Source organism: Elgaria multicarinata, chromosome 3 (assembly GCF_023053635.1).
Source record: "Elgaria multicarinata webbii isolate HBS135686 ecotype San Diego chromosome 3, rElgMul1.1.pri, whole genome shotgun sequence".
Classification (NCBI taxonomy): domain Eukaryota; kingdom Metazoa; phylum Chordata; class Lepidosauria; order Squamata; family Anguidae; genus Elgaria; species Elgaria multicarinata.
This window is the reverse complement of record NC_086173.1, coordinates 77,251,899-77,264,519: the sequence shown is the minus strand read 5'-3', so window position 1 is coordinate 77,264,519 and position 12,621 is coordinate 77,251,899. Positions and strand designations below refer to the sequence as shown.

The 12,621-nt window shown below is 40.1% G+C and overlaps 2 protein-coding genes across 5 annotated transcripts in view; one reads left to right on the top strand and one right to left on the bottom strand.

Annotated features, from left to right (window-relative positions):
* The window catches only part of LARS1 (leucyl-tRNA synthetase 1), a 379,820-nt gene that overhangs the window by 66,673 nt on the left and 300,526 nt on the right, over window positions 1-12,621 (bottom strand). The gene's annotated exons all lie outside the window — the stretch shown is intronic.
* The window catches only part of RBM27 (RNA binding motif protein 27), a 46,885-nt gene that overhangs the window by 4,075 nt on the left and 30,189 nt on the right, over window positions 1-12,621 (top strand). The window contains exons 2-8 of one of the 4 annotated variants that reach the window (XM_063120650.1): window positions 277-395; window positions 1,940-2,064; window positions 5,947-6,087; window positions 7,043-7,134; window positions 8,244-8,455; window positions 9,155-9,415; window positions 10,703-10,933. In XM_063120650.1, coding sequence (XP_062976720.1) covers window positions 277-395; window positions 1,940-2,064; window positions 5,947-6,087; window positions 7,043-7,134; window positions 8,244-8,455; window positions 9,155-9,415; window positions 10,703-10,933 — 1,181 coding nt within the window. Of the gene's footprint in view, window positions 1-276; window positions 396-1,939; window positions 2,065-5,946; window positions 6,088-7,042; window positions 7,135-8,243; window positions 8,456-9,151; window positions 9,416-10,702; window positions 10,934-12,621 lie in introns of all 4 variants that reach the window. The other 3 variants (XM_063120648.1, XM_063120652.1, XM_063120651.1) reach the window with 3 other exon arrangements.

Sequence of the window (12,621 nt, the reverse complement as noted above, 5' to 3'; positions counted from 1 at the left end):
AATGAAATCATGAGTAGAAATTATACCAGCCTTTGGATTAAAGGAGACTCAGTACCATTGAATTATAGGACTTCTAAGGCTGCAAAGCTAAGTACATGTTCTTGAAAGTGTGTCCGACTGAAATATGTTAGGGGATACCACTAAAAATGTTTTTAAAAGAATGGGGATATGCATGTTTGGTGACATGCCTTCACTGATGATGAAGCCATTGTAATTTGTGTATTAGGCTTGTAAAAGTGCTAAGTTTCATACCTGATCAAAGTACTTTTTCCTTAGATGTGACGCTGATCCTTCAGCTTTGGCAAACTATGTTGTGGCATTGGTCAAGAAAGACAAACCAGAGAAAGAACTGAAGGCTTTCTGTGCTGATCAGCTGGATGTATTTCTGCAAAAAGGTGGGTGTGGGTGTGGGTGTGTGGGTGTATGGTAATATTTCATGAATATGGTGATAGGGTCCTTTACAGGCTTCATCAAGCTTATGCTCTTCACATGTATTGGATCTCAACTCCCCAGCCAGCACTGGAATAGTAGCCCAACACATATGGAGGGCACCAACTTGGGAAAGGCTGATCTTTTAAGTTAGGAAGCTAGGCAAACAGCTGAATTGTAGCATGGCAAGTATTAAAATGCTTGGCCCGTTCTACAAAACATACTGTACTTGTTAGGAAGCTCAGCTACACTGTGTATACAGTCTGAAATAATTAGTTATCACCACAAATATTTTTGATTTCTAAGTACAGTCGCTCAGAAAAGGCATCTTTAAATTTCGCAAAGGGTATCCCTGTTAATTTCTTCAAAAAAGTCTCAAGATACTAGAACACAATTGATTAATTGTGGCATAAACCAATTAACCTCTAAGAAGGAATTGGTACATTTCGTCAGATATAAAATATAATATAAAGTGCTAGAATTTGACTGCATACAAACGTAATGTTAAGCCATGGTTTAACCATTGGACTTTAACGTTACAAGAATGAGCATACCCTTCCCTCTGGACTTGCACATCTCGAGGATTCTCAGTACCTCTGAAATGCAATATGAAGTCAGGGGAAATCCCCTGCTTCTCTCTCTAGCACTGAGTTTGGAGTGGGGAGGTGAACTCTGTCCATTGTGAAAATAACTCAAGCCAGCACTAAAGAGCTGGATGGGGGTGGAGGATTGCTTTGGCTTTGCTGGGTGCTGGGAGCACCTGTCAAGTGTATGGGAAAGCCCCAAATTCCTGTTTCTAGAGCTGCAGGCAAAGGGGCATCAGTTTACTCTGTGCCTGACTGCCATTCAAACTCTTAAGTGCCCATCAGAGGCAGAGCAAGCCAGTGTGTTTTCACCTCCCATCTCCAGCTCTGAACTGAAGCAGGGAGGCAGAGGCATGTTGGCTTGCTCTACACTTGATGGGTGACCTAAGCCCTGAGTGTTCATCAGACACAGAGGCAAGCCCTCCACCTCCCTACTCCACCTCCAAAGTAGAGAGGGAGGTGGAGAGTTGTTATGGCATATTATGAATTTGAAATTTTCATTTCAACCCTGTCGAGACTGGTGCCATGAAGAAATTATACTGACTCCAAAAGAACATTTACACAGTCCTTTTCTGCACACAAAATTATCAACAACCAGAATCTTACTGTATGTGTGAGAACATACAGCCAAGACCTACTTTAGGCATGCCCAAGCCAACACAATGCAAGGATGTGGAGTGTTTGACTTCATGCCTTCAAAAGGGAGATCTCTATGTCATATCACAAATTGCTTTTAAAATAACCCACCGTTTCAAAAGAGGTTTGCAATGTGGCATGGGGAGCTCCTGTTGATGCAAAAATAAGTCCAAAGCTTTTTGAGGCACATGGATCTAATTGGCCAGGATCAAAAGAACAAAACTGTGCTTTTAATACAAAACTAGTGGGTAGGTAAAAACTGATTATTATTTTCTGTATCTCTCTCTCAGAAACATCAGGTTTTGTCGATAAACTCTTTGAGAGCCTGTACACCAAGGATTACCTAGCTCCCAATGAGCCAGTAAAACCAGAGTTGAAGCCTGCAGGTCAGGGAAAAGAAGAAATCAAAGAAGAGGTAATACTACGTTTCTCACCATCTTTTGCTTGTGACCCAGAGCAATCCTATGTATTTTTATTCAGAAGTAATTCCCACTGTATTCAGTGGGGCTTATTTCCAGGTAAGGGAGCACAGGATTGCAGCCTTAGTCTGTCTTTTCTAAATGCATGATGTGCAGTTGTTGTTTTGTTTAATACCCAAAGGAAGCAAGTAAACACATTAAGGGTGGATGTTTTTGCTTGTAGATGGCAATTTTCTCCTTTTTCACTACAATAGTGGAGCCCTTTTAGGTGATTATAGTCTTTGTAATCTTGATTGTGTGTGTGTGTGTGTAAGTAATATATATGGAAAAAAATAAAAAAAGTGGGGAAATCATGAACAGTAAAAGAAAAAGTAATGTTAAAAAATAATGCATCCTAAAATGCAAGGAGATGATCGTAAAACACCAAGGTTGAAACGTAGTTAAAAATTCAAAAGAATTTAAAGGACTGTGAAAATAAAAAGGTTTTCACCTGGCACTGAAAAGGTAACATGGCTGTTGGGCAGGCCTCTCTGGGGCAAGGGGCACTAATTTTATTTATTGTATTTACAATATTTATATACCACTCCCCATTCAAAATTTTGGAGCAGTGTACAAGATAAAATAAAATAAAAACAGAATAAAACACTTTAAAAGCATTTAAAAGAAGAAAAAATACGCGCCCATTGCATTCACCTCACCATAGCACTCAGATAAGGGCCTCTGAAGATTATCTTTGAGTAGGTACATATGGGAGCAGGTGATCCTTAAGGTACCATGGCCCCCAAGCCATGAAAGACCTTGAAGATCACTAGAAGGCAATAAAGATGATGAAGCACTGGAGTAATGAGTTCGTATCACCCACTAGTAGTCATATGGTCTAGTCCCAGTTAGCAATATCTCAGCCATACTCTGGACTGAACTTTCTGGACCACTTTCAAAGATAGCCTTGCATGCAGCATATTGCAGTAATCCAAACAGGAGGCTGTCAGAGAATGAATAACTGAAACCAGGCTATCTCTGTCCAATAGAATTGTAGATAAAGTATAAGACTAAGCTGGTAGAAAGTACTGTGTGGTACTTAGGCATCTAATGACAAAGATGAATGAACTTGCCAGACTATGAACCTGGTCATATAGAGGAAGCGCAACCCTTTCCAGAGCAGGTTGAACCCTAGTTTACACTTGATCATGACGTCAGTTACTCATCCATTTACAACATTTGAATAGTTCCTCTACAAGAATCTACAGCAGGAGTGTACAACACAGTTGCCACATGTGTTCCATATGGCCATTTTTGTAATCCTCACCATTGAATGTGCTGCTGAAATTCTGCGGCAAAAGATATTGTGATCTCTGTTTAAAACAAGGTGTGCAGGGAGAACTCACATTATTTTAAAGAAAAATCACACTCCTGGGAGATTCCCAGGAGTGTTTTTGCTTTAAAACAGTGCACATGATCCCCATGTGCCTTGTTTAAAAGAGATTGCCGTTCTTTCACCACGGATTTGCTACTAAGTTTCAGAGGTGCATGGAGTTGGGAGGGGTGTATCCCCTGGATCTCTGGGAGCTGCCAACTCCTGATGTATAGTTTCAGGTATATATTAATGGTGTTATCTATCGTGACTTCTGCTAGTTTGATTTCCAGCACAGATACAGATTTGGGACTAAAATTGTGATCTTGATTTATGATCTTACCTAGAGTTCAGTTATGAGACTGTTATATTCTAATCAGAAGGTGAACACCTATTCACATGTGCCACCTAAGTGTGAGATGTCTTCTATGGAACTGGCAGGGTTCTGTCTACTTTCAGTGATAGCTCCATCACTGCCTGCCATGGCACGCTTTATGGGTGAAAGAAATACTCATCGCGCTAAAAAGAAAGCATAGGCCTACGAGTTGACTGGTATGTGTGAAATGTAGCAAGACACATATACTAGAGGCTGCATGGTTCAATTCCACAGGCAGGGGTCCAGAACCACTTTTGGCTGAAGGGCCAAATTCCATTTTGCAGAAGCATACAGGGCTCCAATCCAGTAGTGAGCCAGGCCAAGAACAAAAGGAGTAGGGGCAAAAAGCCCCAAATGCCAGCATATTTTAGCTTAAAGCTCTTACTTCCAGTAACTAAGTCTTAGGACAAGCATTTGCACCTTTTAGAATTGGGTAAAAAAGGCACGAAAGCCAGAACACCACCCAAGGATCGGTGGTTAGGGGAAAGCGGTGGGGCCTTTGGGGAACCTCAGAGAACCAGATTTGGCCCTCAGGCCTATGGTTCTGCACCCCTGGTTTGTTTGTTTGTTTATTTATTTATTTATTTATTTATTTATTACATTTCTGTACCGCCCAATAGCCAGAGCTCTCTGGGTGGTATAGAAGGTTATTCATTCTGCCTGTTCTCCCTTGTCTCTTATTCCAATTTGATTCCTTGACTATCCGGCCAGAGGCAACTGTTCTAAGATTGAACAGTGTGCGGTGGCTGCCTTGTTTAGGAGTAAATGTAGTGGAGAAAATAAACCAGTATTTAACATGTTTTAATTCAGTCAGCCTGTCCTGATTTAAGTAATGAACATATTACAGTAAAGCTCTTTGCTATACTTAGATAAGGTCAAATGAGAGATGATATCCTCGTACCACACAGTCCTGCTCCACTGACTGTCATATGCATGTATGTCATTTAATATTAGCAATGATTTTTATATCTAGTTCTAATCCTCTTCTTTGCTATCAGTTAAATAAAATCAGATAATTAATTGGGGAATATTTCAGTTATGTTTAGATCATCAGACTTACGCCCTTTCTGTAGATAGATTAGTATTTTTCACACTCTTGGTGCTCTGCTTCCACAAATATTTGGGGGAAATATAAATTGTATTATGTAATGGAAGTTAGTGGCTTTAGACTAATAACCTCCAAAGTAGCTTTTGATTTCTTAGCTAATGACATCTACTTTTAAAAGTTGAAGCAGTATGTCTGATCCAGGCTCTTCTGTTTGGCTGTGGGCAGTTTCGAGATTAAAATTAACATGCTAAACTTGATTTAAAAAATTTAAAAAGTTCTCCATGACAGTGTTGGTCTGAAAGAAACGGGATTCATGCAAATGTAGTAGTCCTATCTCTTTAACACAGGGGTAGGCAACTTTTTGGGGCCCATGGGCACATTTGGCAATTTGAGGAACTGTTGTAGGAACCAGTACAAAATAGCTATCCTGAGAGGTGTCGCTAGTCACCAAGGACAAGTAACCTTCACAAAAGACTGACTACAAGGCAGAGGTGGGGTTTGAGCCCCAACACATTAAACAACTCCTTTGAACTAGTGGTTTTCAGTGCCAACAGAAACCTATTTCACAGATGGCAGACTGTACCCCCTCCTTCACCAGCCAACTTTTCTCCCCACCCCCACTCCTTTTCTCTCAGTCTGGATCACCACTCATACATTCTCTCTTTCTGTCTCTCACCTCAGTTCACCATTCATAGACATGCACACCCTCTCTTGCTCTCATACACATGCACACAGCACATGCCCTCAGCCATCCTCCAGCCATTCACACAGCACACTCTTTCAGGATCCCTCCAACCACCACCCAAACCCTTTCTCGCTCCCTCTCTCTTTCTTACACACATGCAGACACCCTCTGTTCAGACATACTAGCACACAACCCACCCCCATTGCTCCCAGCTTCCTTCCCCAGCTCCCGCTGGCTTCTTGCTGCTCTCCTTTCCCACTGGCTTTCCTGAACCCTGCCTCCAAGTTGGCTTTCTACTGCTCTCCCTTACCCCCCGCTGCTCTCTTTAGCCACTCCCTCCAGCTTACCAGACTGAAGTGATAGGAATCCATTTTCCTTTTCCCCCCTTCTTTTTCTTGGTGGCTGGACACGCTTGCAGAGGAAAGCATCACCCTGCAGCCACCCGCCATCTTCATTTCCTATGTGCGGGAGCGCATGTGTGGCCCAGAGGCATTTGTGGGGAATGAAGATGACAATGACTGGAGGCCCACACTTTGCTTTGAAGCAATCCCAGGTGCTGGTAAGAAAAATTTTAATTAAAAAAAACTGGGAAGGGTAGGGAACCTCGGTGGGTGCCAAGAAATGTGTCTGGGTTGCCTACCCCTGCTTTAACGTACCAAATACACCCAACTCAGGGTTTGCACTGGCTCATATATACAGTCCAAAATGATACTCAGATGAATATTGTTTAGTATATCTGCTGTGTTTGCTAGAATAGAGCAATTGTATACTTGTAGAGTGTAGCTTTAAAATGTGAGGGCAAAAAGCTAAAGGGTAAGACATAGAGATGCAAATGAAAGTAAAACCCAACTTCATTTGATTTCGGAGTTCATATTTCAAGGTTTTTCAAGGCTGGCTTACTTTTTTCATATTTGAGGACAGCAACAGTTCGTATAAAATAGTAAGTACACTGTTATGGTTCAGAAGGCACATGATATAGTTCCATACCTAAAACCAAGCAGGTTTGGGAGTGACCAGTGCTTGCATGGAAAATCCCATGCCTGCTCCTCTGAACCCTAATGAAGGTGGCATAAAATTGTAACAAAGTATGCAGATTTGTGCCCTCCTAGCTCCTGCTGCATTTCTCTATAACTGAAGCAGTATCCCATCTTGATATAACACAAGGAATGCTGCAACAAATCATGAGTATCCCACATTTATTTAGCTTTTAGCTTCCATAATTACAAAATGAAAATGCCATGCCTTAAAATATATATATTGTGCATTTTTTGTAAACCACCCAGACTGTTGTGGCTATTAGGCATTACAGAAATTGTTGTTGTTGTTGTTAATAATAATATGCAATATGGGCATTTTGTAGTAGTCCTCTGTTTGCACTCCACATGCATATTTAAATCCCTGTGTTGTAGTAACTTGCCTCAGGCCTTTATTTCTCCTTGGTTTACTGGGATTTAATTTCTTTTGTATTTTCTTTGGGGAGGGGTGCAAAGTAATCATTTGCTGTTTGTCTTTAGACATTTCAGGAATCTTTTGAAGAAGAACGAGAGGGCAAAAAGAAGAAATATACTAGCCCTCAGAAGACTCGTTCAGATTCTAATGAACAAAGGTTAGTATTCTTATTTATTTATGAATTTATTACATTTCTATACCACCCAATAGCCGAAGCTCTCTGGGCAGTTCACAAAAATTAAAACCATAATAAGACAACCAACAGATTAAAAGCACAAATACGAAATACAATATAAAAAGCACAACCAGAATAAAAAACCACGCAGCAAAATTGGTATAAAATTAAAATACGGAGTTAAAACAATAAAATTTAAATTTAAGTTAAAATTAAGTGTTAAAATACTGAGAGAATAAAAAGGTCCTCAGTTGGCGACGAAAGGAGTACAGTGTAGGCGCCAGGCGGACCTCTCTGGGGAGCTCATTCCACAACTGGGGTGCCACAGCGGAGAAAGCCCTCCTCCTAGTAGCCACCTGCCTCACTTCCTTTGGCAGGGGCTCACGGAGAAGGGCCCCTGTGGATGACCTTAAGGTCCGGGCAGGTACATATGGGAGGAGGCGTTCCTTCTTCTTAAGGAATTAAATGTATGTATCTCCTTTTGGTTTATGATCAGATTGTCCTGCTATAGATTCATTAGAGTGATTCACTTGTAGTTAACTATATTGTTTCTGCTGAGCACAAGGATACAAATGGTTGTTGTATGGGCGAAATATTTTTCCAGCTCTTCTGATACAAATAATTGTTTTTATGTAATATTTATTTATTTAAGCACATTTATCCCGTCCTTTAGCCAAAGAGACTCTCAAGGCGGTTTACAAAAATATTTCTTAAGACAGTTCATGCCCACAGGCTTACAATCTAAACAACATGACACAAAAGGAAAGGGGATTGGGAGGGAAATATTAGCATCCTGTATTAGTACAAAGAACTCAAGGAATACTTTAGGATTGCTTTAAGTTGCTTTAGGAATAGTACACCAGCCAGAAATGCTTCTATCCAATTCAGGGCTTTCTTTTCTATTACTTCCTACGTTGGCCACATTAGTATTGAGAAGTAACTGGATTTACAGTATAAAAATATCTCTTGGAGTTTGACACAAGTTGCCTTCTGTCAAAACCTGATTGTTATGTTTTGATGCTATAAGCATTTTAGGATTTTTGTTATTGAAGTCCACTCTTGATGTATATGTGGTGTGTGTGTTTTTATAGAACTAGAGAAAGAAAAAGAGATGATGGCAAATGGAGAGACTACGATAGATACTATGATCGGAATGACGTATACAGAGACAAATATGACTGGCGAAGGGGAAGAAGTAAGAGTCGTAGTAAAAGCAGAGGACTAAGCCGGAGTCGTAGCCGCAGTCGGGGTAGAAGCAAAGACCAGGATGCAAGCAAAGACAGGGATGCAAATAGAAATGTTGGCAAGTATTATTTACAGCCAAATAATGTCTGTTCCTAGTTTTGTGGATACAAATGATATAGCATGCTTGTTAAGAATATATTATTTTTACATAGATTTCTGACAAATGTACCAAACGAATCAAATTGGTTTAGAAAAGTAGTGGTTTATTAAAAAATAGTGATTGCTGACAATATTAAAGCATTCTAAGAGCTGTGTTATGTAGAGTGTCCTCCTAATCAAGGGAATTATTATTATTTTTAATTTGTTCTCGAGTGTATTCTGGTAGATCAGTACCTTCTATTACACTTTGCCTGTTGGTAGAGGATGCCATTTTAAACTGCTGGGTTTCTTTCAGCAGGGAAGAGGTGCTGGATACTATTTATTTCCTTTTAAAGGATCCTTTCTGCTTTAAATGAAAGATAAGTGTCTTTTAGGGGGGAAATCTAGTAATTGAAATAACTTGTAAGTGGAAGTTTTTCTTTCTAAAGGAAATCGGACTAGTTAGTGCAAACGTTGCAAGAGGAGCATTCACATTCTGTAATAAGAACCTTCCTGAGTATACTATTTGCATATTACCACAAGGTTAACCAGGTGTTGTTTAGAGTTTTCTTACTGACTGAGCATGCATTTTGGTGGTGTTAAATTTTTGGCATGTTGTCAGAATCTGAGGAAAAGCATAGAAACTTAACTAATTTATTGTGATTTTTTTTTCAAGTAGAGCACAGAGAGCGAGCCAAGTTCAAGTGTGAAAGGGGTGATATGGAGAGCTCATATAATCCAGTGTCTTTGTCTTCCGTTAATTCTACTGAGCAGTATTCCTCTGGAGCACAGTGTATTCCCAGTGCCGTTACTGTGATTGCACCTGCTCACCATCCTGAAAACACAACAGAAAGCTGGTCAAATTACTATAGCAATCATTCTGTTCCTAACTCATTTGGCAGGAATGCCCCACCGAAACGGCGTTGTCGAGATTATGATGGTAAGTGTTGATTCTGCTTGCTCTTCTTAGATATTTCTCTTTTTAATTTCTCATTACAGTCATTTTTATGTTGCTAGACACAAATTATAAATGAGAATATATGTGGATTTGTATGGTACTTTGTTTACTTCTGTGGGTTTTTTTGTGGGGGGGGGCGCGTTGCTGAACAAGTGGGTCTTACTTTTTATTTTTCATCCTTGCTCCAAATTTGGCAGGTTCTTGAGCAAGATGCCCTCAATGGGCCCACTTCTTCACCATTGTCACTTGCTCTCTCCCACTGAGCCCAATCTACCCAACCACCCAGAGGGAGGAGAGTGCAAGGCAAATGGAGGATGTTCTCCCATTTCCTCACTCCTGTCACTGTTCGCATGCTTGAAGAAGGCAGGTGAACAGACAGCAGCAGCAATAAGGGAGAGCAGGAGAGCTAGGAAGCTCAGTAGTTCAGCAGTTGTCCCCACCAGAGCAATAGGCCTTGGCAGGTGCCAGTGATGGTGACTTCTAGGAAGTCACCTGCATTACTTGCTGGACTGAGTCATATTTACTCAAAATTTGCGATCACAAATATAGCAAATATTTTAGTAGTACTCATGTCAAATAATGTTTTTGAGTCTATCTTAGACAATTTTGGAGTGTGAGCACATGTTAAAATCTGCAACTGTCTTGTTCATTGTTATAGGGCATGCACTTAGGGTTATATTTATTTATTAAATTTCTATACCGCCCAATAGCTGAAGCTCTTGGGGCAGTTTCCCTTCCCCCTCCCCCAACTGATTCCTTCAATATATGCCTTCCTAATAACTTTTTTATGATATAGCAGTAAAGTATTTATAATGAAAAATATTCTTAGAAAGATTCTATGTTTAGCTCTAGCTAAATTAATGCCAGTACCTATTCCATTCTGAAACAGTATGGAAAGTATCAGAACTATGCATTGCTATTGCACATTGCAGTACCAATTGCACAAGATTGGGTGTGTTTTTGGAATTAGCATCAGTCTGCAGAAAATTTATTTTATTGATTGATTGATTGTATTTTTATACCGCCCAGTCGCCGAAGCTCCCTGGGCAGGTCACAAAAATTAACAATGCAGAGCTGTCTTAATGTTGATTTTTTAAATTTTATCTATTCTAAGTAACTTCATAGATACTTCATGCGGCCAAAAAAAAACCCCTCTTTCTCTCTCTCTTTCTTTAATTGTTTGAAGACAGTCAAGCCAATCATTTATGGATGAGCTAGCATGATTACAAATGACAGTTTTATGTGATCTTCTTTTTTGTTTTTTTGCAGAACGAGGGTTTTGTGTACTTGGTGATCTCTGTCAATTTGATCATGGAAATGACCCACTAGTTGTTGATGAAGTATCTTTGCCAAGCATGATTCCTTTTCCACCACCACCTCCAGGACTTCCTCCTCCTGGAATGTTAATGCCCCCTACGCGAGGCCCGACACACAACATGAGAATGCCAGGTCCGCAAGTACATCCTCGGCCGCCGCCACCTGTTAGAATTCCTATACCAAGTAAGATTTCTTTTAAAATAGCACTTTAAAGTACTTCAATCGATTATATATAACCTCAGTAACAGGAACATTGCAAACATGATACTTTAATTTTTCTGAATGTTATAGTACTACAAGAATCTGAAAATGTAATTAATACTATACATAAATGTGCAAGATTGCAGTATAAATATATCGTACTCGTGCACAAGTGAAGCTTTTTATGACAGGTGTTCAAATAAAGCCATATAGTTGAAGCCCGAAAGAACAACTTTGAGCTTGCTGATTTTTTTTATGTTGTTCAAAGTGAACTGTCCAAAGTTGAATTAGTTTAGGTTTTGGTGGGATTTCTAAATGAGGTAGGAATGTCTAAAGCAGCAGAAGGAGCAAAGAAAGGCAGATGACAAGGAGATGTTACTTCATAGACTGCAGCAAAAAGGACAGAGACATTCAGTATAGTATCAGCATTCCCCTATTCACTACTTTGTGGCATAAGAGCTTTTTTTGTTTGTCCCAATTGGCAGCTATCTGGGATTTGAGCCTAATAAAAACACCTTTTCCCCTTTTCTCTCTTAAACAGCCAAAGATGGTAAAGAGAATTGACTATTAAATTGACTAGACAACCAAAAATAGATATGTTCCTCTGTACCTTCTGGAGGCATTCCACGCTTTCAGATTAGCCCCTGCTTTTGGTCGGCAAGCAGGGTCCAATAGCTTGATCCTCTACAGGTGGATGGGCTACCCTGTTTCCTAGTCCAGCCCTGCCTGGTATTGCTATAGCAGGGTTTGGGCTGAGCTCTTGGTAGCTCTTTTTTAAAAAAAGGAAAATTGTATCACTAATAATTATTTACTGCTTTTTGGGGACGGGGACAAAATACAAGTTCAGCTTGACTGGATAGCTATATAAGGATAATATCAAGCTTGAATGAATACAACACACACACACACACACACACAGAGAGAGAGAGAGAGAGAGAGAGAACACACACACATATAAATTAAGGCACTGAACTGGAGCAAATAAATAATGAAAAATTCAACCTAAATCCCATTTCCAACCCTGACAAGCCAAATGCTTATAGGAAGTATACAAATGCCACGGAGATAAAAGACTGGCCGGTTGTCCCCTCCCCCTCCTGTTACTACTCATATTTAGAGGCATAATGGACCGTGGAGGCTCCATTTAGCTAGCATGGAAAAGTGTGTGTGTGTGAGAAATTCAGTTGGAGTTTGAAGTGGACTTGCTTTGACTCTCTTCCTCTTCGCATTGAAAAGAATGGGCTAAGGTTTTTATGTGCACTCTTTACTGAAGCTGTGATCACTTGGCAAATGTGGATTCTCTCTGGACAAAAGGGTGAGAGCTATTGGAAGCAGAAAAAAAGTTTATCTGGCGCAGTGCTGATAATGTAGAACGCAGCCTGCCAAAAATGAGTTTGGGTTCATTTGACACAGCAGGAAACAACAATAGATAATTATAAGAAAAGTGCACAACAGTTTAAGGAGGAAGGAGAGGGACGTGCATATGGCTCAAAACTTGTCTTTAAATGGGAAAAGCTCAGCCTGCAGTCTTCCCTCAGTCTCACCTCTTTGTTATTATGTTGATTAAATAACAAGGAAAAGTGTTATGAATGGACAGGTGGGAAAGCTAGCAAGAGAGGTATGAGATTTATGGACTCAGATAGTATGTCAATGCTTCTATAGTGGAAAGA